At 45.5% G+C, this 25,829-nt stretch overlaps 1 protein-coding gene across 3 annotated transcripts in view; it reads left to right on the forward strand.

Moving 5' to 3' along the window:
* Positions 1-5,704: 5,704 nt before the first annotated feature.
* Positions 5,705-25,829, forward strand: part of LOC120784960 (complexin-2-like) — a 52,503-nt gene continuing 32,378 nt past the window's right edge. Inside the window, exons 1-2 of one of the 3 annotated variants that reach the window (XM_040119142.1) lie at positions 5,705-5,806; positions 6,829-6,948. In XM_040119142.1, coding sequence (XP_039975076.1) covers positions 6,918-6,948 — 31 coding nt within the window. In that variant the 5' untranslated portion in view covers positions 5,705-5,806; positions 6,829-6,917. Of the gene's footprint in view, positions 5,807-6,596; positions 6,687-6,828; positions 6,949-25,829 lie in introns of those variants that run through there. The other 2 variants (XM_040119144.1, XM_040119143.1) reach the window with 2 other exon arrangements.

Below are 25,829 nucleotides of genomic sequence, written 5' to 3' on the forward strand. Positions count from 1 at the left end.
GAGCTGTTGGCTCCACTACAATTCCTCTTCACCAGTGGACCCACTGTATTATTAACTCGTGTGTGTGACACAAGGAAAACACGTGCAACCTTTGTTTCGCCCTTAAAATGCTTTTGTTGACAATAAGATGTCGTGAATATCCCTTAAAGACCACTGAAACACCTCGGGTCTGATACTTGTACATTTGAATTTAAGGGATTTTAGGACTTAGGGGCCCGCAGACGTTGTGCTCTCCGTATTATGACTCATTAGTAGACAGTGTCCGCTTTTTGATGTAAACGAATTAAAAGCGAAAAAAAGTACCAATATCTAAATGACATCTTGAAATGATTTGCCATATGACTGGCAGATTGTAAGCTAAACTTAGCCCTCTAATTTACAAGTGGGTAACAACTGACCTTAGCTGACAACAAATGTAATGAGAAAATAATTAGCTCGGTTTTAACTGTGATTGATTTGAGCAAATCAGGCCACTGAACAGCCCGAGTATCATTTTCTTCCTGAATCATTTACCAGTTCAGTCAGAGGATTCCAATCATTAATTTCCACAGCAGAGAAGACAACATCATCTTTGACATTTCTCCTCAAACTGCACCCGCAGCATAATCCACTGCTTCATTGTTCATTTGCATCAGTGTGACTTCGAGGGGGACCACCGACACCAGAGAGCCCGTCCAGTCTGACGTCTGCAGGGTCACCTCCCGTGCCACGCTGCCACATGCTCCAGGCATATTTACAGCCCTGTGACTGATCGGTGAAATCAATCGGAAGGCATAATGCAAATCAAACACTTTCCAAGTCCCTCGGGGTGTGAGATACTGCCATGACAGAAATGGCTTCCAAAAAAAAAATCACTTAATGTGAGTTGCTATTGATCCCCACCACTGATCGATAGCCATCTCGGAGGCTGATGTAGGGAGCACATGGAGGCTTGTGGCTGGACACAAATGACCCCTGCTTTGGCCAATAGGCATCCTGGGAGGCAACCTGTGGCAGCAACCTTACTGCAGTTTGACAGCTGAAGCTGATTGAAATGAATGGAGAGCAGCTACAGAATGGTACGGACATTTACTGAGCGCTGCGTGTTTTTTTGGTTTTTCTTCAGGTAATACGTCACATTCCCTCCGAAAATGGATCGACTATAGTCGGGTTATTGACTTCAATTTTCGAAATGCAAACATATAAAATAGCTTTATGTGATCACATAAAAACATTATGTCCAAAGAATACAGTTCTGTCAGGACATAAATAAAATCGCTAAACAATATATAATGTTCCAACGATTTCAGTCAAATATGTAACATAACTTCACTCTCTTGTCTATATTAGCGATGCTTGAATTTTACTGTGTGTTACTCTGCAATAGAGGATCTACTGTTTATGGTCAATTAATTAAAGGTTCGGTTGACAAATGTCCTGCATTTGCTTCCTTCCTTTCTTTGCTCACGCACTCTTTACCAGCTCTCCTTTTTCAGGACCGGCGTCATCTATTAACGCGAACCGGAGCGAGAACCAGGATTCTTATGCTTTACTCAGACTGAGCACGTGAATGACCCGTTGATCCCCGTAGGTTATCGTGCATATCGGGCTAAATTGACAAAGTAATCAATAAAACAAGAAAAATCTAATCAGATATTTTAAAAAAAATTGACATTTTCTTTAAAAATGAGCTTCATTTGCACGAAAGATCCTTTTTTTGTTTTACATTGCAGTTTAAGTGACCAGTGTTAAGGAATGGGAGAGTCGATGCTAATCTGCAAATCCTTGCATTCTTTAAAACAAGAATGCAAATTTGCCTGACAAAGCAAGAAATACAGAATGTACTCATGCTAATCCGCACGGATGGTCTTTGATTCTTTATGTCAAAAGAAACCAAGAGGATGAGAGCAGGAAAGGATTTGATGTTAGTTCATCCAGGCCTGGGTAGCGTTACTTTGGGTGTGTTCTGGTCTGGACCAGACTCAGTCTTTACACAACCTTGACAAACTATACATTGTTTGAAAGCTCTAAGTCTCCCGATTCACCCGATGTGTGCAGAGCATTTTAGGACCCCTCAGATCACCGCAGTTGATGCTGAGCTGGTTCAGACTGGTGGCTATTGCTCCAAAGTGTTTTCCCACACAGGGCCTTCGATTCCCTTTTCCAAGCCAAAAAAATAGGCGAGGCAAAAAAACAACAAAAAAAAAAAACAACAACTCACATTTCTACCATGTTTGTGCCTTTGCCTTTGGCTCAGTATCTGTTAGACTCATTCTGACTTTTCGGCTGTAAGATTTAAAGCATTCCATTTCAAAGGAGACCAGGGGTCATGACCCTGGTCTCAATCAAAAAGGCTGGTAGGTGGTAAACCTTTCGTTTTCGGTCCGTTATTTTCAGGCTCGTGCACAAAAATAGGGGTGTCTGGTAACAGCTAATATAAATATATGTATGATCTGAAGTGTTAATTGATCAATTACCGTGTCCCCCTGTTTCCGCCAATGACCAAACCACAAACCAGGGTTAACCCACCTCCTCCCTTCTCTGCTGCAGTCCTACTTATCATGAGAATAAGACGGGTGGATTTCAATATAAAAATCTTGCCCCGTGCTACTTTGCCTTGTACTCGGCCATATGCAGGTAATACACCTTGCTTTTATAACATCTTTTTATACCAGCAGGGATTTATGTGAACTCAGCTTGGCTTGGTGGGGAAACCGAGAGGGCCTAATTACCTGGGTTTGGCACACTGTTCAACCTCGTGTTACCGAGATTCCTCAAACGAAGAGAGCTGTTGAGATAAAAAAAAAAAAAGGAAGCAGGGATTAAACTTCTCTGCACGCAGCCTTCTCCCAGGAAACATGTCACGTCCGAGCTGTGCAAAAGAACAGAGGAGGGCCTCGTGCCGACCAAAGGAACATGGGACGCTAAATGAGATACAGCTGAGAGGGCGTGAGAAGGGAAATTTTTGGCGTCACCGCTTTGCAGAAATTTACAGAGCTATCATCTGTCAGGATAAAGTTTAATACTGTATGATGACTGGTGTCACTGAAAGGACTGCGAGCCAGATCCAGACAGGGGAAAAAATGTTATGTACTGGGGAAAGAAAAGGGCTCAAGTGGCATTATGGACTAAAGCAAGCTCAATAAAAATCAAATTATGTCTGCCCTCCCTGGGTAGAGTGAGACACCACCGGTATTCCCTGCTCCTTTTGTTTGACCAAACACTGTTCGAACTCCCAACACATTGTCTTTTCATTTTACATAGATACTGTATATATTACAGTCCCAAACAAACCAAATATTACTGGTCGTACACAAGACATTTTTCTTCCTTCGGTTGTAAAGCAACGGCCATATGTGTGCTGGGTTTGATATCTGTGTGTGTATATATATATGTGTGTGTGTGTGTAATTGTAACTGGTGAAACATGTAGGTTGTCAGTGTAGCGCTGGTGATGGTCAAGGAATCTGTTTTTTTTTAATTTTCTAAATCACCGGCCTTAGAGAAGGCGAATTCGAGGAGGGCCTGCACCAGTTCCATAGACACCCAAAACCTTTGCCTTTGAAATGGACCAAGGAGGGAAAAAAAAATAAAATATGCATGTCACATTGGTCTCGCCAGTGATTCCAGCATCCAGACTGTGAACAACATGCTCCGCAAGTCGGTGGCGGTTCATTATTTCTCTATCAAGCTGGGTGACAAGAAAAACTCATTACTGCTCAAAGGATCCGTGGACAGGTCCAACGAAGGTCATTAACAGACGAAGGGACGTATCAACAATGTTGTGTTTTGTGTGATGAATGCCGGGGTTACACGCTCCAAGCAGTGGCAGCAATCCCAACATCGCTGTCGCTCTCAAACACTGGGCATAAGCATGTCTGTTCCATATCTGTCAAAATATTTAAAAAAAATGTGTTTGTGCTTCCAAGAATCCCTTTAATCGTCCAATCACTGACCCCCCCCCTCCGCTTCAGACCGTCTCTCATTGTCCCCTCATTATAGGACCCATGAAGCCCTGGTAGCACGTTGGCTAGAGGTTGTAGCGAGAGATGGTGGTGGTGAACCTTTTCTAAATGTGTCTGGAGGTAGTGAAGAAACTCAGCCATTAACTCTGGTTAATTCCTATCCTTTGAAAACCGTGTGCATCAGTTCCTGTAAAATCTGGCTGCCCTACGTTTCGTAAGAACGGCAAAACAATGTCCTTTTTTTTTTAAAAACTAAAAACTCTGACTAACTCTAACATTAATTCCTTTCGCCTCACTCATTTTTTGTGCTCATTATGCTTAGATTACGGTTTCAGTCAGAGTTTCACTTCTTTTAGGGTAAAAAGAAAAGAAACCCTCCTTGTTTGTGATATACACAGATTACCAAACCGTAAAACGCCAGACTGACCGCTGAGCGTTGCAGTTGCACTGGGACACACTGTAGTAGTATTAAAGCAGTCCCATAACAGATGCATAGTCAATAAGCCGACTAAAAGATCAGCACTGGGTATAACCCCAGGTGCAGCGCGTTGGGGTTAAAGTACACTTCAAACCACGGGTCCAACAAATCAAGCGTTAAAAAGTTTAGGCTTAACGCACAGTTCAGCCTTTGACTTCTGTCGCTGCTTGTGGCTGGAAGAGCCGTGTTCGGCCTTTGTCTCCCGTGTCGTGTCGCGGCGACGCAGCTCGCCAAGCGCAGCCGACGCTGACACGAAACAGGGCTATTTGAGTGTCGCGTGCGTATTTGAGAGGAGTGCTTGAAAGCTGCAAAAACCTCCCGTTTTGTGGTGTTTCTCGGGCCCAAATGCGAGCATGTGTTCACGCACTGGGCCACTTTTTGGTCCAAATGTCCATAATCTGAAACCTTTTTTATTTTATTTTATTTTTTTTATCCAGGCTATGTCAGGGTTCTGCCTGCTTGGGTTCCCCAGGTGCCACAGCGTAAAAAAAACACCCAACCCAGAGAAGGTGCCCGTTCTGCATTTTGCCCCTCTCCGCCACAGAGTCTGTGCACGCCACTGGTATGATCTGATGTCTAGGAATATTATAATGTACAAACGGGGTATAAATATAATAAAAAACACTGCGATCAGCCCGCACTGTGAAGCAGCACAGGCACACTAGGATTCCCTATAGCAACGTGAAAGGAACCCCAGCGGAGCGTGATGGGATTTCTCTCACATCGCTCCACCTGGATGCGAAACCGAATGCAACAGAGTCGGAATCAAGACACATCCAGTGACAACATATCCCCCCAAATCCATCATGGTCCCGTTTTAAGTGCAAGCCGAGTCCCTCTTCCCGTTGCGGGGGGGGGTCGGGCAGTAGGACGGAGCAGCCAGCCAGCGTCAGGGCTGAATAATTGATCTCTCCCTGTCGGTCAGGGGGACGCTAGCGGGACGTTTCTCTCTCCATCCCTCCATGTGATTCAGTCGCTCCTTCCCATCGCGGTGTGAACGGCAGCTGCTTCACCCTCCGCAAACCACCCCTTCTACTCCTCCTCCCCTCTCTCTCTCTCTCTCTCTCTCTCTCTCTCGCATTTGTGTGTGTGTGTGTGTGTGTGTGTGTGTGTGAGCGTGTGTGTGTGAGCGCGCGCGTGTGTGTGTGTGTGTGTGTGTGTGCAGGAAGACGAAGAGGCAGGCAGGAGGAAGCACCAAGGACGTCCTTTTTCCAGCCCCGGGAGCCGGAGATGCGAGGGACGAGCAGTTAGATTAGCCCGTGCTGCTGTTGCCTGCTGCAGGATAACTTCGCTCCGGAGGGTGCCGCAGCTGAAGCTCTCTGCTCCCCGACCCTTGTTCGGTGTGTGAGTGTGTGAGGAGGATCTCAGCCGGTCGCCGGACGGAGGTAAATCGATGTTTGACGCGGCTCCTCCGGTGTAGACGAGCGGTTTCGGGGGAGCTGTCCACTCGCGGCGGTGCTGAAACCAGCCTCGGATCAAACGAGGAAGTGCATGTGTGTCTCTGCTTTTACACCGTCTCCGTCTCCCTGCGCGCGAAGGCACAACGGGGTCGATTCGGAGACGTATTTACCGCGCATTCACTGCCCGTGTAGCTCTAAACAGGAACGCATGGGTCTGCATCGCTGCCTAATTAACGCGCTGCACGAACAGCCTTTTCTTTTTTCTTTTTTTTCCCCTTCTTTTTTTTCCTGCCGGAGTGGGACGGCTGTGTCCAGCGTCCCTCCAATGGTGACTTCAAAGTTTTACCACATGATCAGGAGAAAATGTGCAGCGGCGGTCGAGTCCGGCGTCCGCATGCACGGCGCCCGATTGTCCCGCCGCGCTGAGGACTCGCTCCGTGCACTTTCTCCGAACTCGCGGGCCGGACCGCGGGCCGAGCACGGCCGCGCACAGGTTGCGACCGGTCGGCGTGTTCGCGAGGCACCGCGCCGCCCGCGTTCTCTGACAAATCGCCGCGCCACCGCTTGCCGAACCGCGCGGTCGATTTCAGGTGGCCGCCGGATTTCCCCCGTGTTTCCCGTTGCGTTTGAACCGCTGACCCCGCCGTCCTTCAGCGGGCGCATTGAGGAGACGCGCCCGACACGCGAATGCAGACCCCCTAAGCTCACGCGCGACCGCTTGGCGACCGTGCAAGCTGCAAGCGAAGCTAAACGCGGAGGCGTTTCAGAGACGGTCCTCTAACATGTCTCTGATCTCCTAATATCCACCGAGGAGCGTGTCTGTGGCGGTCTGAAGTGAGCCTGTACCCATCCTATGCCACTGCAGGTTAGGTCATCGGTGTTCCCGTCTCGTCGGTGCTTTTTCTGTCTTATTGGCAGTTTTCCGACTGAGTGCAGGGCGGTCAAGTTTGGCATCATTGGCCCTTTTCACGAGGGGAAACGTGATTTGTTTGTCATTCTCTTCCCAGATCTGGCAACAAAGGACTTCATCTTTTCCCGCGACTGGTGAATGTGACATCGCTCGGATAAGGAAGGCGGGGAATTAAAAGCCATCACCATGAATTTCGTTATGAAACAAGCGCTGGGAGGTAAGTTGGACCCTTCTCGCCGTTGGGTGTATTTGTGTGCGGGTCCGACGGTGCTTTTCTTTTTTTCCCGGAGGTGATGTTCTTCTTCAAACTTCTGTCCGACTTTTTCGCGTCCAGTGTTTCCCCCTATTTCGCCTCCTGCTGCCCAAATTCACACATCGTCATTGTCCTCGATCTCAGACAGATGGAAGTCAGTGAATGCCTTCTTTCGGTCTTTCTTTCTTTCTTTCCTTCCTTCCTTCTTGCGTTTTTTTCCCCTCCACACCTCCTGCTGGCCCGCTGCGCACATGGCGCAGTTGACCCCCGGGGGCTCACTGTAACAGGCCGGTGATTTGTAAGGTAGACTGAACCGCTGTGGTCAAAGGGGCATTTCGTGTTCCGGCTGAGTGCAACCTGCTCACCCCGGGTTTTCCAACTGGTCTTTGCGTGGCTCAGTCCTAACGTTAATCAGGGCCGTGGTGCCTGCTGCCTGGAGGCTGCAGTGAGTCTTATCTCGATATGCTGAACACACATATTCCACCTGGGGGGGGGGGGGTAAAATCAAGGCAGAATCTAATCTTCAATCATTTCATTCCAGTAGGCAGGCATGTGAATGATTTTCTAATTGCTTGTGCTGCAACGACTCCCTGGACATGAGATTACCATAACAGAGTAATGAATTCTGAAGGAATATGAACTTGTTACCATGTATGAATATGCAGGAGGCGAAGTGGAAGGTGAAAGGACCTAAGTGGTTTCCCTTGGTCCACAGCGGTCCACCCTTAGAGGGAATGAGTGTACGGAGCAGAGCGGAAATACAACCCTGAGGTGGTCAGACTCTGAAGAAGCTGCAGTGAAATCTCCTTGTGGCTCGCAGACATGAACGAGTAAAAGTCAAAGTTAAGGTTAAAAACTACCTGGATGAGCTGACATCATCGGGACTTATCCTGTCTGATCGGCAATTTCCAAGGCACCATAAGGAAACGGCCTCACAACTGTCATCGCTCTTCGAGTCAAGTGCTGCTCGATCCCGATTGGTGCGCGGGAAGCGTGCGACTACCCAATTTTTCCAACTGAGCCGGGCCCGCTAAAACCTAGCGTGAGCCACACAGCCAAAACCGCCACAGACAGAAATCTCTCTGGGCAGAAAAATTGTCTTTATTTAAGACCCCGTGGCCCCAAGTCAGAAGCTGGTTGAGAAAATATGTTTCCATGGCCTTTAATACTACCCCTTCACTTTTCTGAAACGGTTTCATTAAAATCTACAAAGCTGTAGCAACCGTTGCGCTACTGCAGCAACGGGATGATGTAACTTTGGCATCGGAGTACAGTTCGCGTCTCGTCTCCCGTCAGCGCTCCAACGTGGGTTCTTTTTTAAACACCAAGTAGATGACGAAATACACCACCGACCTCTGAGCATCAAACCTCCGCTGCCCGAGGGCTTGAAAGGTGGCTCTGAAATTCGCTGGCTCTTTCCTTCGTGGAGGGCGACGGCTGTGAGTGTTCATAGTAGACCCCTCAAACCAACGGAAAATGGCAAAAGCACTCTACGTCTAGTGGGGCTTTCGAGCCGCGAGGAGGCGTGGGCGCAACGCAGCAGTGTAGTCAGCTATGTTGTGGAGAGACCACTAGTGCTGCGCGGGTGTAGAGTAAAAGCACGAAAAAAATCAAATGAAATTTGGTAATTTCACTGAGGAACATCTGATGATTGGGCGGTTAAGAATCGTGGTGAGCTTGAGGTTGAGCTGCTGTCGGCGAGGTAAAACCATGGATGGAGCGATGGGGGTGCGGCGGGGGAGCGTTCCCATTCCATCGCATGATTCCTAGCTACACACAGACATTGCCCCACCACCCATTGTTCTCCACCACATGGCTCGATGCAGCATTAAGCCGCCGCCCTCTCCTCCGGCTGGCCAGTCTTTGCGTTCTGATTCCTTTACGTTCTGACGTAGAAACCCCCCCCGGGTCCGGATTCGACATGTTTGATGGGGAGCGTTATTGCCGTGACGTGGGTCTTATTCTATGAAAAGGGTTTCTAATGCGGGCCGTCTGGTGTAAGCCTGCTCAAGCTGTGCACGGGTGAAACGGTAAGATTTCTAGACGAGGCTGGGTGGGCTCGTCGTGACATCAGCCGGGCAGGTGTGTCTCATTGTTTCAGTTATACCACAACGCTGCTGCAGTGCGCTGCCTCTCTGCCAGTGCTCACATTCGAACAGGACAAGATGGGCCTGCCTACGGTTTGTCCGCTAAGGGCTTCCTGAAGGAGCACATTGATTCTAAACCATTAAAAATGTATTTTTCGCTGCTGGTGAGCGTGTTGGTGGGAGTCCTGGGGAGCCGCGATCGCCCACTGCCGGGCTCGTACAAGAGCTCCGCGTCAATAAAGACAATGAGTCAAATCCGCCGAACTGTGCCTAAAAGAAATTTCACACATGAGGAAAACCAGGCTGTATCTACCAAGGTCTTCACCTTAGGCAGAGTATTTCTTTCCATCTTGGGGAGCCCGTTTTTTTTTTGTTTCCTTCTTAAAAAGTAATGAGTTTTCAGTGCACAGTGGATTAGCCACGGGCTATTATCTCACTTCTCTCTCTCTCTCTACGCTCCGAGGAGACGCACACACAGACACTCCATCTGCTCCCACCTAGGCCGTGATTGGTGTTCTTTTTTTCCTACGGCGAGGAGCGAGGTCTGTCCTACCGGGCGCCGAGGAAGCGCTCGTCTCCGTCACCCATGACCTTTGCAGCCTTTGAAATGCAAGTCGTAGATCAGAAGTTCCCAAAGTCTTTCGTGAGAGCGACGCCCGGGAGACAGACTTTAGAGTAGATACGCCAGAAGGGCTTATTCGAGGAGAGCATTAATAGTCTGTACGGAGATGTGGCCAAAGACCGTGCTGGTTGTTTGGTGTGTTTCAGTCCATTAACCACCAGTCACGTGTAGTTAAGAGAAACTACATCCGAATAATAGGCAACTAATCTTGCATGTGTTGCCAACAACTGGTAACAACATGCTCTTTCCACAATCGGCGCAACACGTTTCAAGTGCTTTTCACTTTTGCTAACAACTGTAACTAATGTCTTCGTGGAAGGTAGGAAATCGGCCTTTTATGATATGGAAATGGTCAGTGGTGACGTAACGTAGGCCTACAACTTTGGATATGCACTGTAAAGGTCTAAGACGTGCACAAACACGCTTGGTCCTAGAACTTGTGCATGAACTCAAGGATTCAAAGGGAATTGGAGCTTCTCGTCTTTTTGATTGGGACCCTGATGGAACCACTGAAAAGACTCTGTGAGTGCCCAGACCTCAGTTTTGGAAGCACTGGCCACAGCTTATCAGGAAAAATGAGGAATTGGAATCAATCTGCCGGGCAGTTAGAGCATTGTGTGTGTGTGTGTGTGTGTGTGTGTGTATAGCTCTTATTGCATGAACGGAAAGCAGTGCAGGGGGGGGGATTTATTGCAGATGACATCATCTAAAGTGCTAGTAAAACAAAAGTCTGTTTTCTCACCTCTTTCTCTCGATGAAGCTACAACTCCAGCTCCTCCCTCCTCCGGCATCGCTGCCCTCGGCCTCTGAGGAGGAGGAGGAGGAGAATGAGGTGTAGGAGGAGATGAAAAGTGACAAATTGATCTTTAAAACTGGGTGTTACATCATCGGCGGCTGACAGCAGAGGTTGTAAAGTCGCGCAGCACTCTGGAACGGCAGAGGCTGTAATCTCTGTTTAATGGGAGATGTTTTCTGTCCTCGGAAGCCGCGGAGTTTCTCTCTTTCTCCTCTTTCCTGGCGCCACCTGTAATCGTTCCTTCGTTCATCATTCTTTTCTCGACTCCTTCCCCCCCTCGAGCACTCCCTCCTCCCTCTAACCTTCCTCAGCTACTCATCTTCTCGGTCACGTTTCGTCCTACCTTTATCCCGCCCTCCTTTGCCACCGCTCTCACTTCGCTCATCGCTCCCCTCCCACCCTGCGCAGCTCCCCAGACCCTCTCTCCTTTTAGGCCGTCTCTTTATCCCCTCTTTGCTCTTCCATCCTTCAATTTAACATTCTCTCCCTTTCTTTCCGCCCTCCCTCCTTCCACGATTACAGTAAATCTAAAGGGCGAGGCACGAAAAACCTCAATCAGGCAGCCACAGGGGAAACTGGGACGTTGTTTGTGTGTGCGTTTCCGTGTGTGATTCTGTATTTTTGCTTGTGTGTGGCAAGAGAGAGAGAAAGGGGAGAACAGCAAAGTGTGTGACAAACAGACAAGGGAGACCGACCGGGGTGGGCCTTAGCAGTCGGCTTCAGCTGGCATTAGATGATAAAATGTGTGTGTGTGTGTGTGTGTGTGTGTGTGTGTGTGCAGTAAGTAAGACGGAGAGAGACATGATACACACAGAAATACACACAAAATTGGCAGACAACATACGAATGCATGAGCACAGACACACGTACCAAGGACAAAAACATTAAATTCAAACCTACTGACATACTTATAAACAAACCCAAGGATGCACACGCACACACTGGCACACACTGGCACACATGCGCGCAGACGCACAGAGGGGGTCGTAACCAGCGGGGTGCGACAAACCTCCCTCCTGGTTGAAAGTCACAGCAGGGGAACGCTGGGGGGGAAACCAGACCGCGGCGGGACAGACAGAACAGCTGCAGTGAAGCCATTTACACACATCTGCCGGACAAACGTGTACACGCTCCCCGAGACGACAAAACCTCTGTGTGTAAACAGAAAACGCCTCCGGATAATAATAGTGGATGTACTGCAGAACGCACACACAGACACACACACGCTGAGTCGGGGGACATGAGGAGCAAAAAGAAAAAGTCCCACTGCTATTGATCAATTTTAGATTTGAATTGCTCTTCGTGACTCACTTCTTACAGCTTCTTTTCCCGTCTAAAGTTCTCTGTTAAAGCTGCACTCTGTAATTTCTGGAAAGAAAAACCGTCGATAGCGGAACCACTGGAAAAACTGAGTGACGGAAAGAAAAAAAAACTATCTGATCCAACCGATATTTTTTAATAAAAAAAAATTTCGGTTGGTCGGAATACATATGTCAGTGAGCGCGCCCCGAATGATTGGCACACAGGGGGAGGGCCGGTATCAGCCGGTAAAAAAACTTAATGGAATTTTTGACGGTCCACCGGCCCACATCATTATGTATGAAACGGCCCATCAGATTTATTTACTTATTTATCGAACGTGCTCCGAATGCCGTTCTGGATCGTTCTGGCCCACTTTGTGCCCTGGATGTAAGCCACGTCACAGATTTCTCCCTTTTTTTAGGTGCAAAACTGCCGTGAAACAAAGTTGCTGCCCCTGACATTTGACGTGGCCTTAACCCTTATTCATTCAGGGTAGGTTTACTGAGGACGAATGCCTCTCTCAGTCCGATCTGTCGAGCAGATGGGGTGGACTTTCCTGCTCGAGCGTACCTCAGCTGTGGTAGCGAAGGTCAGAGAACTGAGGCAGGGGCCCCAAGTATCAGTTACAAACTATTTCTCTAACCTGGAGGCCACCGCTGCCCTTTGAATGGATTTCCATCAAAAAGAAAAGAATGAGGAAAACAGATCTCTGGCCGTTTTTTTTTTGGCCCTAGTTCTGGTTGGCTTTTGGCACTGATGTGTTGGCCGTAACTATGGAATAAACAGAGATAGAGCTTTAATGCCAAAAGCTACAACAGCTTGAGGCTTTGTACACTTTTACTTCATTCGGAAATCGGAAATCTTCACGTGTGTGTCTCTTAGCGCCGCAGAATGAATTATCTTGCAATAATGTGATGTGATACGTACTCAGTTTCGTCACGAACAGAATCATCGTGACAGTAAACACATGCGCACATTGCTACAAAATCCTGGTCCCTCCGGTCACTCGGCTGAGGAAATATTATTCCATATCATCTTAGGAAACCTTTCCAAAATGATAGAAAAAACAATGTCCATGACAGTACACACACACACAAACACATATAAAAATATATATGTGTACCTAGTGTACTGTATGAGGTGATTCCCTGTGTTCTGGTTGTGTGGTCACATAGGAGATAAAACATAATTACTCCAAAGGATTAATTAGGATTAGCTGAAAAACCCTGGAGAATATAGCCATATGAAGATATATAACTCCTGTGTGGCGCTACAGTTGGAGCTGTTTGTGTGTCTTCCCACGGTTTTTGTGGAAAAAATGCCAATTGTGTGTGCTGTTCATTTCAAACGGGCCACATGACACGTGACATACCTCACAGGAGCTGAGCGTTTAACCACAAGCTTAGATAACATGACATGTAATTTCTATGTAACACGCACTTCCCGCTGGATTTCATATAAAACCTTTGCGCATGGGTGGGCAGTCTCTGTGGGCAATGAGTTTCTTCACTCTTAACCGGCTTTCAGCTGACTTGGCATGTAAGAATAATGTTTTATGGTGGATATCACCTCATTTTAATGCAATTCAGAGAAACGAGTCAAGAAACGGAGGCTATGTAATCCTGATGAATTGATGTGCAGTAATGATATCTGCTCCCACCTTGACTTCACAGCACAGCGGCTTGTATCATTCATGGTGCAGAGCCACTCTTTGGAAAAAAAACAAACAGCCCCCCCCCCCACATAAAAAACACAGAATTAAACCCAAATCTGGGCTGAAATGTTGACTATGATATATAACTTTGAATTTATGTTTAGTTTTTTTTTATTAATATTCTCCACTTCATTGCTTCAGAGCCCCACTTCATTATGCAACATTTCAAAATGAGTAATCCTCCCGATTTTTTATTCGCTAACGGCAGGGTCAGCCAGATATCTTAAAGTTCACACCGTATATCTTGATAACCTGATAATACGCCCGTCACTGGTGATCTGGTAATAAAGTTCCTAATATTGTTATACGATCTAGGCGGGAATTTATGTGACAGGAGACATGGTTCGCTATCATCTAACAAGAAAAGTTATTACACCTCTGAGTTACCTGTCACACTTAGTTGAAAAGAAGAATTCAATTTTAATTAAACTTTAAGTTTGTTAAGGTCACAGAGACCGGCGGATCTTTACGGGTAACAATCACTGTTTCGCTTGAAAAACAGAGCAAACTTTCAAATTACTCAGCCGATTCAGACGGAGGTGCGAATAAACTTTCAGTTTGCTCTCAGGGTTCTTGTTTATTATGCAAACTTTCATTACCTCTGTGCTGGAACTGAACAGAGGACAAATTAGCATCTGTGCAGGTCTCAGTCTCCTGAGGTGACTGACTGGATGCGGCTGAGCTGACATCTCAGGCGCTGGAGCCGCCTCAACCGATCCCCCGGTGGAAAGCAACAGGCAAACAGGACTTCACTATTTTAAGATGGCCAGTGCTTGCTTGAGTGTGACCAAACATGAATTAAGGCACCGAGGAGAGACAGACAGAAGATTAGGAACCCCATTGCATTCGCTGCACTTACTCCATCGCAAGTTATCAACGACAGATCTTTTATACAGATTTACAGTGAAAATTACAGCTCAGCTACATCGGTCGCATAAATAGAAAAACAAACTAAACCTCACCACAGGAAGCTGTTCTACGACAACCCAGGTAACAGCTGTTCAGCGGCTGACAATTTAAAGTTACAGTCATTAACTCAGCTCTTACTGTTAGAGCCAAAACCGGCATTTTGAGGTCTATGCAGAGATCAGTGTTTTAGAATAAAAACACTATTAGCATTTAGAATAAGTTATATCAGCACATTATCTTTTTTTTTTTTTTATACGTAACTTAAATGTTTCGGACAATTATTCCCCAAATTGGGTTATTAGTGATTATTAATTTAGTGATGCGGCCAGTAAAACTCCGGTTCATCTTCTAGCTACTACGTCTTTTGAACATGGCTCGTGGCGATGTCACTTTTCAGCCAGCTCCCGGCAACACTGCTCCTTGTAGCTCCTCAGTCCGGTGGAATGAATGCAAAGTTTCGCCGCCCTTCCCGTGCGGCATTCGCACAGATATTAGACTGAAAATGACGAACAGGTACGCATTTGCTCCACTTCAGCCCACTCAGAGCTAACTACGTGTTTGCGTATGCCAGTCCGACAATTATGCTTCTGTAACACTTTCAAAAACACCATCAAGAAGAAAAATTGCCCAGACTCCATTTTCCTCACGAACACAAATCCTCGACCTGTCTCTACTGAAGGGGCCCATTTAAAAAAAAAAAAAAAAAATCTCTGCAGGTGATTGATGTATTGATATTTAACTTGTCATCATGGTCCAGCGACTCACCCTGAAGGTCTCCATGTCACACTGTGTGTGGCGTTTGTGTTATAATCATGGTGACGGGACAGTGACCAACCTAGGGGCATTTTCTTAAATTCAAGTAACAGACCACTGCAGCCATGTCCAAAAGATCTAGTTTTGTATCTTATGAAGCCCCCAGTGGCTCCAACAGTCAGGACTATTATCGGCAAATGAAAAGTGAAAGCCTTTTCCTTGAACCTGATTTGGTTCGGGTTCTGTCTGGGACACACACGCCGTCTTCCAGCAGCTGAGTTATTCACTCATTTGCCTACAGGATAATAATTCCATTGCAAACAGTGCAACCAAAGTCTTCCACCGCTGGGGGAGATGATGGTTTCAAGTCACCTTAACATTTAGGGAACGGTGAAGAGCTGCAGTCCAGGCCACCTTCATAAAGACCAGGCCGGTTCCAGGATAAGGTCCCAAGAGGGTTGAGACCATGTCAAGAGCTAATCAAGTCCCATTCAGAAGTAGGTGGTAAAAAGAATACATTTTCCCACATGTAAAAATAATCACCAAAGGACGAAAGGTCCTACCTCTGCACGTTAAACTTCAACAGCCAGTTAATGAATGATTGGGAATAAGACCATCCAGTGCATAAACACTCAAGGGCAATTCCATACTACACTGTACACAGGTGTTACCCGTAAATTGTTTGTACTGCTTAGGAGAAGAAAATGCTCAAAGATGGAACAGGGTTGAGCAAACACATCTTGAAAAGTGTTAAAATAGAAAAAGCAAACGCTGAGTCAACGTCCAAACCCAAACAAGTCTGTAACGAATTTGACAGACTTGTGTCCGACGCTGACAAAAGCTTTCAACTTCCCCTGCCCACCTGCCTTCGTTTGTCACCAAACTAACTGCCAGCCTTATATAATGGAGGCATTACAACCCTCAACAGTGTTAAAAACTCTCGGGAGGACAATGACGCATATTGTTTGTTTTCCACGCCACATCTGCCTTTCATGTCAGTCTGCGCCCTTTGTAAAGTGCTGAACTATATTTCTCCCTTATGTAATAATGACGGCGGATTGACATTCTACAATCCGTGGGGGTTTTCTGCCCTGCAACAGCCCTGCTGTGGGCGGGCGGTCCGACAGCCGCAGAGGGAATCCCCATGCGGCCAACGCGGCTGTCAATCACAGCTCTCCATTTTCAACACGAAAAGCCCCTGGAGCATTCCCAGCGTGGGAACGTGTGCAAGGAATATGAGAGGACTGAGCGGAATAGCCGCCTCCACGGCTGGATGCACACCTGTACAGGGCACACGAAAAGCTAAAACGCCGGGCTGTTTGAATGAGAGCTCGCCTAAGTTGTTTAGTTCGTTAGGTTCCCTTGGGTTTCAGTATGGTTTCATGCCGTCCGAGAAGGGATGTTATTTTTTTTCCAACCCACTCACCCACGGCTGCTACTCTTTAGTGTGAAATAGCATTTATACCTTCGGGGAAGGTCACCATATCAGACTGCGTTAGCACCGTGACTTGGCCGAGACACGTCGATTACACGTCGAAGCCCGACTTATCATCGTTTGCCGCCCTCCACCGACACGCGTGACGCGCTGATCGGGGAGGAGAAGACTGTGACCGACTTCTGGGACGTGGGGAACGTCAACAGTCGTGGCGTCTGAAGCATCAGGGAGCGTGTACTCCCAACAGTTAATGATGAATTGAGCCAGTTTTTTTCTTTTTCTTTTCCTTCCTTTTTCTTTTTTTTTTTTTCGTGTGGCCACTCGGGGGCAGCGGAAACATTATCACCCTGAACATGTAAGCGATCAGTTTTCCACGCAGATCCAGTAGATACGGATGTGCTACGATACGTGTCGCATTCGTTTGGAGTCGTGCTCCTGAGGGAAATATCTTGACTCTTTAGCAGCTAAATTCTGTGTTTGATTTTTGGTTCTTGGCAGGTAGTGTACACTGGGCTTATCAAGGCTCCTTCCGCTGAAAGCAACTGCCTGCTGCTGTTGGAAATAAGGCTGATGAAAGCGGTGAGACTGAACCAAAGGAGAAAAAACTGTTGGCCTTTTCACCAAAACAATAAGCTGAAAGATGTTAGAGCGCTGCTTAGAGCTGAGGGGAGTCACGACAAGCTACCCCCTGCACATGGCACTGTCATTTGACATATGGTTAAGACAAAAACACTGAATACTGTGTTTTGTTTACTTATATTTGAATGAGGGTTAATGGAGAATAATGGCAAGATAACGCAGTCAGAGGGTATAATCTTTGACGTCCTCTTCAGTATTTGAGCGAACAGGCTAAAGAAAAGAAACACCCTCCGCTAACCGTTATCTGCGGTGTGACGTAGTAGTGGCGCAGAAAAACAGGCTCAAATTTCATATTCATACTTCGTGTCTTATCGTTGTATTTCTCTTTATAATATTTGGTACAACTGTTAGGATTACGTGTATTCCCTGTGATCCAAATTTTACAATCAAAGTTCTGGACCTAGTTTCACTTTGCATTCACTGGGCCCGGTGTAAATTCCTCAGTAATGTAGAGCTTCTGTTTTTTACTGGGTTTTAATGACAACACCCTTCACCTTGTGTGAACCAGTGAGTAATTTAATGTCACTGGCTAATTAACTGAGGAAGTTACTACATCCATATTTACTAAATAATGCAAATGGCTTCACTAGACTGCCATCGGCATGACAAAATAAACACACACGCACAGTTAGAGACGCAGGATAAAACCACATGGCTCAGTCATGCGTGCAGACAAATGAGCCTCTCTGAACCTAAACACACAAACACATCAGTTCTTTATCTTCTCTGCGCTAATTACTTCTCCAAATGGATTTTTTTTTTTTAATTTATTTATTTTTTTCTGATCTTGCAGGGGAGTTCAGAACACTCTACCTGTGTAGAGCCGAGAGACGCCGCGCCGCATGAGAGACGCTGATGCTTATTACTGGTTCACGCTTTGACCTAGAAGGCGGTTAATAGCGTACGCCGAGGCTGCATGACACTTAACTATACGCCGCGGTGAGAGGGATGACTGGATAGCACACATTAGCGTTATGGAGCACCCTCTCGATTGCGTGTGCGTGTGTGTGTGTGTGTGTGTGTGATCTGAGTGGCTGTAAATGCATATGGTGGACAGGATGTCATCATTATTCTGCAGGAATGTGGCGGCTCTCATTCGGCCTTTTTCACTGAAATTCGCAGTTGACTCAGTGCTCTCCCGGGTGTTATCATTGTATGATCCAAGTTTTTGTGGCTCTCGTATGTATGATTTCTGATGTAATATAATGCGTTAGTTATAGGCGCTGAGAGAGCTGTATTTTGTACCGCAGGTTGATACCTGTGAGTGTAGTTGACCGGTGACCTCAACATTCTCAGTTTTGCATTTGATGGTTTTTGTTGCTTTCGATGTCGATGTGACGCAGGAGCCTTTTCACACTGACACATCTTGGACAGTAAATGGTGTCGTATCCTGCAGGTTTTTTTTTTTTCCAGGCAGACCACTGATAAGCTATACGTGTACGTGATGGATGCCAAGAATCTATAGCAGCACCAGCTGGCATCCGTCCAGCCTGATCCAGACCTAAGCCGGGTGGGCGGGACTACGTGGGGGAGTAACGGCGACCTATGCCCCACCCTGATAAAAATCAAATGGAGGGAATGTTTTTACTTTTAGAATGTGGGTGATACTTTCAGATTTTTGCCATCATCCCTACAGGTTATGAAAACATTTTACCTGGTCAGGTGTTGAGATCTGGGGATAACTTCATTAGGACGATGAACTCAGACGATTAGACAGGTTGTAAAACAACAAATTTGGTCCATATTCTCTGAACCACATTTTTTGAATTAAAAATGAAAATGAGCAGGATGTCAGTTTTAGTCTCTTGTTGAGTTTTTTTTTTTTTTTTGTGGACATAAACTGAGGACGATGGTCTGAAAAATCGAATGGATGCTTACAATGGACAGTTTTCACAATAAATTTAATGTCTCGCTTGGTTTTATGTCTTTCAAATAGGTTTGGTAAAAATTGAGTTTCATTCGTTTTTGAATTTTCTGACTGCTCATGTTCCTTGCTCTGTTGGACTTGTTTTAGCATTATGCTGTCCTAATATGCAAGTAGGACAAAACTTAAAAAAAGAGAGGGAAACAATTGTCCTTTCAAGTTTCTCACCAGAAAATAGGATCAGAATATGGCTCTTTTTCACAGTTGAATTCCCAAGGAGCAGTGGGAGGTTCTCTATTTCTGCATCCCGTGCAATGCATTAAATGTCTCATTGAATGTCACCATCTCAGACAAAATAATGGATGAGGCCCTGTTTAATGCTGCGTCATCCTTTGGCATGCTCTTACTGTAGATCACTGGCATTTGACAGACCAATGTCGGTCACTTCTACTGTAAAACAGATATGTTGATGTGCACTTAATTTGTTTTCACATGGACTCACAAGCAGCCTGTTGTTAGACATAGGTCTTGTTTTTTGTCCAGAGTCCAACAACACAACTTCTACCTCATAAACTGAGCAATTTTTGAAAGCACGCCGGCAACTTCAAGGATGTTTAATTTTGTCATTTTTGTGATCATTTGAATTAATGTGTAGTTTGCACTTCAGGCAAAGCGTTGACTTTGCACAAGTGCACAGACGTTAGACAGACAGAAGAACTGGCCAGGACAGAAGGTCAGTCAACCCAGCGGTGTCCAGAACTTTCTGCAAGGGTCAGCAGCTGCACACTTGGCACACACACACGCACACACACACACACACACACACACACACACACACACACACACACACACACACACACACACACACACACACACACACACACACACACACACAAACGTTGGCAGTGGCTGGGCTGTCTGAGCTGAGGGCAGCAGGAATCAGTGATGTGTTGTGGCTTGCTGAGCCGCCCAGAGGATGCTGATGCAAAGAGACGCAGCGAAGGGGCGTCAAGTTATCAATGGCCGCTGCAGTAGAAACTGCGGAGTTTGTTTTCTTCAACACAAGTTGGGTTGTGAAGTGAGTTTTCAACCACATGGCCGAGAAATGACTGAGTCACTGCTGTTGTTACTCAATAACCTTAATGACCCCTATAGATGCACCGGGGGCAGTTTGTTTAATCAGAGAGAAAAAAAAAACTCAACTTATTGCTCTGCTCATGATGAAACATACACTCTTAAACATATGCCTGTCCACCAAGAATGACATATAAACAAAAAAACATAAAGATGTGTGTTCGCAAGGATGCTCCAAAAAGGCTAAAAAAAACATAACTCCCACCCATATACACTTTCAGTACAAACAGGCAAATATGGAAGCAAATATAAACTTATTAACAAACACACGTTGAGAAGTGACAAAAAAGAAAAACACATTTACATGTACACATTAAGCTGCAAACATGAACACAAACTTTGGTTCAAACACACAACCCTGTACAGAGACACAGAGAGCAGCACATTAGCAGCACATTAATGCGCACACATGCATACCACAGATGGGCTCCGTCTCCACCTCTGCAGTGACTGTGCCGTGATGAAGTGCGTCATCTGTTTGGCCTGGATATTTGCACCTACATTATGCAACATCGCTGTGCCGGCGTCCGCTCTCTGTTTATGGCAATTTAACATCAAACGACGCTGTCTAGCTTGGGTCACGAGGGTTGAGCAGATAAAATGCGGAAGCAGTTTTATAAGAACTTTGGGGCCTAATGAAAACATAAAGATAAAAGAAATATACACAACATAGTTAATCAACTCAGCCACTGAGGTGTGAAACTACTCTAAGGCTCCTATTATCAGTGGGACTCTCCTTATGGAGCTACAGGGAAATCAGTTGTTGGATTTTTTTCTTTGTTACGTAAACACTTTTTAGAGGCAGAGCTTCTCTGGAGACGGAAATAATCTCGCGTGCAAGGTATCTTATTAGCAACCTGTAACCAAGTGGAAGGAGAAATACCTTCGCCCGATATAAATTACTAACTGAAAGGTTTTCTTTTAGTTTTCGCTCAATATTCCTAAAAAGAGAAACACTCAAGTCTCTCGAATAATATTATGATACCACAAAATTAATGTTGAGGCCGTCGCTATTATTATTCATAGTTCTCTCCTTAACTTTCTACTTACACAAGCTTGTAAGTTTGACCTTTTATCAAAGAAGCAGATATTTTTCTAACACAGTTGTTCCTCTTTTGTCCTGATCATCAGCCAGAAGAGATTTAATCTAATCGGCCCAATGGAGACACTCCAGCTGCCAGTCACCTAACTCTATCTATGCAGGAAATGATGGGGGTTTTATTTCTGGAGCCATGGAAGCCTGAACTCAACCTGAAAATGTATTTGTCAAGTAAATGTTTTCATTTAGGATCATAGCATTAATGATCTTCGAAACACTAGCATACCTGGATAGCTACAGGCTAGTTTGGCTAGTTTGAACTTGAAGCATCAGCCGGGTTAAATAGCCAGCCCAATTATTTTCTGCTGCAATAATATTCACTAGTCTTTATAGTTGAACTATACGTTTGCATTACAAATTACATGTTTATCATTTTATTTTACCCTCACTACGTATATAAAATTCAAATTTTGTAGTTGTAGCTGATTATGTAAAGGAACCACTGTTGCCTAAAATAACTCCTGTGACGTCTTCCATCCTTAGATAACTACTAATTTTCCACTTGGCTCTCGGCTGCAACATGCTGGGCAGCTCTGCCCAGTGAGAACAATGGTAATTTTCTGGCGAGGGCAAAAAGCAACAGCTGACCTTCACTGCGCATTCTTGACCAGGATCCAAAATGGCCGCCCTCTTCAATATGTCACGTTGGCAGAAAAGGACCGTTCAGTCCTTGGCTCGAATTGTGCCATCATCAGCAAACGCTTTGAGCATTACGAGTGATTCCCTTAAAGTTGCGCTGTGTACACACACAGACACGTATACGCAGACATAGACACATGCGCAGACGCACACTTTCCATGATAAACAAAACCAAAAACTATGTTTACCGCAGGCTGAGCTGCCGAAGGTCCATTAAACTGTGTTGCTCCATTTGGTCCGCAGGATCTTTAATCGGAGCACTTCTACTGTCTGCTGCAAACTCATCATCCATAGGTGTTCTTGGTTTTAATGTGGGTTAGAAGGGCAGGGAGTGTCCGGAGGCATCGGGGCGATGACTTCGTCTGGAATACAGCACAAGTTCAAGCCGAAAGCCTTGGGGATCAAAGACGCAGCAGAAGAGCGCCCACTGAGGTTTCACTCAAGGTTACACCAAGGCTCCTGCTTTTCTCCTCACTGTCACTAAAATCTGGAGGATGTTTAACCTGAAAACAGAGCACTCACAATGTTGCTTATTCCAACATTATCAAAGCCACTGATGGACCAAATGGTCAAAGCCAGTAAACGACACTTTGAGCATCTTTAGCCTCCACAATTGGACTTATCTCTGAGTGAAATTGGATATGAGAGCAGGGTATCCCATTAAGAGGGAACTGATCTAATCATTTAGATTTCATTTGATTGAGCACTCAAACTGAGTGCAATACAGAGCCGTAGAGAACTGCTGGCCCCCACCGACACCTCCCTCACCCATGTTTTTGAAAGATCAGGAGGCTGAGATGCAGATACACACCTCCTTTTTCTGCAACTGCTCTGCTACCTACTCCGACCCACTAGGTAATGGTCCTGTGAGGCTTGATACGATGGACAAGGTTAGTTAGTCACCCCAAATTAAATGTAAATGTAAATATATGCCCCTGATTTCCGGATGAGTCATGAGAAATGTCTTACCTTTTTACAAGAACACAAAAAAGAGAAAGATTCTGATATGTTAATACTCAAAAAAGACTTCTTGGAATACATTCGCCAGATACCAAGAGATAAAAGGAAATGTAACACAGGGGCAGAAAATTAGACTTGTGTTTTTTTAATATCATTATTATTGTTTCACTCTGTCTTTAAACTTAGAGACAATGCATATTTACTTGCTCCAAACAGTTTTGGAAGAGCGACGTTCACATTAGCCCTCAGTCGAACAAACGTTGCAGGCTTTTACTGTATGAGAGCGATGCTGCCGTTTATAGTCTGGCACTTTAATATTGTTTGAAACACGGCACACTGATAGCATATCGACTTCCCATTTCCAAATGTATTGTACCGCTGTTTTTATTGTCCGAATGTGTACACTTGTGGATCAGTTACTATGTCTGAAGCCAGCTTGAAATTGCACCAAAACAGCACAGTGCGTCCTTAGATGAATCAGCCACACGGGCATTAGTTAAGGTGAATGGGCGACTGAGCAAATATTCGAAAACCGCTGCTTCTGTGACTGCACCTTTAGAGAGACTTTTCGCAATCCATGGTGACACATGTAATCCTTTAACTTATCTGAAAACTTAAAAGTTATCAAACTTGGACATACATGGTTTTCACTGGCTAGAGACAAACTACAATAACATTGGGCTTGGTGCTTCTTTTATTTCTTTCCTCCCGTCTTTCATGGTCAGTCTTGTCCTCTATATTCTGCAGATAAGGCTACTGCTGGTTGCCCATCTTACAAGTTAATTGACGTTAACAGCATTCACCTGTTTTCCCAGGTGTAGATCAATCCCTGATTAGTTGGCAGGAATAAAAGCCAGCAGGACTCTGGATGCTAAGGGGCTGAGCTCAGGAACCGCTGCAGTGTGCGGCTCCAGTCCACATTGACAACCAAGGGTAGTTTAGGCAGAACGAACACAGCAAATCATACATTAAATAATGCACAAATTTGCTGCTTTACTCCTGAATTTGTTGCTCTTCTGAGTCATAATCTTATATTACAGATAGGTAGTTTCAATTTTTTTTTTCAAATGGTTCACTATAAACATTACCTTTTTCCAGTCTGTACTGGCCAAGCTTCATGTCCTGCTGGTTGTCATATGCTGTGTGTTCTGAACAATCCTTAATCCCAAGCACTGCCAAGGTTTCTGTGGTTCGACTCCTACTGGGTCAAGCCAAGCTGAAAATGTATGCACTCACGATATTGTATGGTTATGTGGATTAATAGCTCGTGGTATTCGGCATGGTAGCGTTGAGGTGCAAGGGGAGAGGGACATGTGGACGAGGGTAGGGTGGTTAAGGTGGGGGGTAGAGAGCGCACACACTGCCCTCACTCTGCTGATAAGATTGAGGCCATCTGTCTCAGGGATATTCCTCCTTTACTGCTCTGGTCAGAGCAACAGGAGCAGAACATAAAATGACCATAGAGGTGCACACAAGGAAGTGGAAATTATGGCAGGAGGTGTGCCAGTAAAGGTAAACACTCACACGTAAACACATTCAGAGGAGGCCACATTTTAAATTGTGGCTAAAAGTGTCACATTTTTGATTTTTCAAATTTCCTGTGGCGCGTTCCAGATGTGCTTTAAATCCAGAGTATAAAGTGGTGCGGGTGGTTGCACTTTTTGAGATGTTGATCTGGCTTGCAAGTGCGATCTTACCGCCCCAAGTTGGAACACTTTAATAAAACCAAATCCAACTGGCTGCATTTATTAGCTTAACTCCAATGCACTGGCGATAACTGAAATACCAAATTTGAGTATTGTCTAGTGCACTCATGGTAGACATGTGCAGAGGAGGATGATAACAGTAAGACCAAAGAAGGCACAAAGCCCCCACACACTCTCACCTGTTACTGAGAAAGCAATGCTTTCGATTCAGTTGTAGAGTAGACCTTCATTGGACTTGAAATGCCAAGGTGACCTCACTTTGGCCACAAAATGTCTGGTCAAGAACGGGAAAAAATCTTGCTGTCAGTTCATGCTGGTGTCTGATGGCCACCCAAAACTCACGGGTCGTAATTTGGAACAGAGCACAAAGGTTTACGTTGTCAGTGAGAATACAGAAAACAGGCAGTATATTTTCTGTTGCCATGATATACATATCAATGTTACATCTTCTCGCCAAGTTGTGGGAAAGTAAGTTTGCATTGTATAAATTACCATTGATTGATTGATCCATGCAGATGGTCTGCTTGCAACTTTAGCTTTCGTAACTCCATCCTGAAAACAGGCCAGGTTGCTGTTTTCAGAATAGTTTTCACAGGTTTGAATTCTTTCAAAAGGAGATAAAGTGCAGCTTAGGGTGGAATCCCCCACCAGACATTTTATTTTTTGTTGTTTTGAGATTACTGTAGCTGGAGGCTTTCGTGCATATCCCCGTAGCGCTGAGTCATAGCACAGTTCATCTGTCTCCCAACAAACTCCGGAGCTTAGGTGATGACTCCGGGGAATCAACTCACCAATCAGGATGCTGATTCTAAGCTTTCAAAGGCTGAATATGCCTGTCCACAGCAGGCTGCAGTCTGGGCTCTCATACACCTCTAGTGTGAAGTGAAGCACACATGAACTTTGTGGACACCCACACACACCCAAAGTTTGCTGGGAGCCTTTATCTCTTTTTAAAGCTGTTTTGCATGGTGGAATTTTTAACGTAGGTTAAATGCAATGTTGCCCTCTTCCCTTCACTTCTGCTTCATCCATACTAAACTTAAGTCCTACGGACAATTTATTTACAGAACATTTTATTCATTAGAAGCTGAGCATCAAATTTCAAAACAAAACTCTTAACATAGACAAATATATTAGTTGCTTCTATGAAATGGAAAAGATGGTACATGATGCTTTTGTGGGCTTT

Source organism: Xiphias gladius, chromosome 23 (assembly GCF_016859285.1).
Source record: "Xiphias gladius isolate SHS-SW01 ecotype Sanya breed wild chromosome 23, ASM1685928v1, whole genome shotgun sequence".
In the NCBI taxonomy this organism is placed as follows: domain Eukaryota; kingdom Metazoa; phylum Chordata; class Actinopteri; order Istiophoriformes; family Xiphiidae; genus Xiphias; species Xiphias gladius.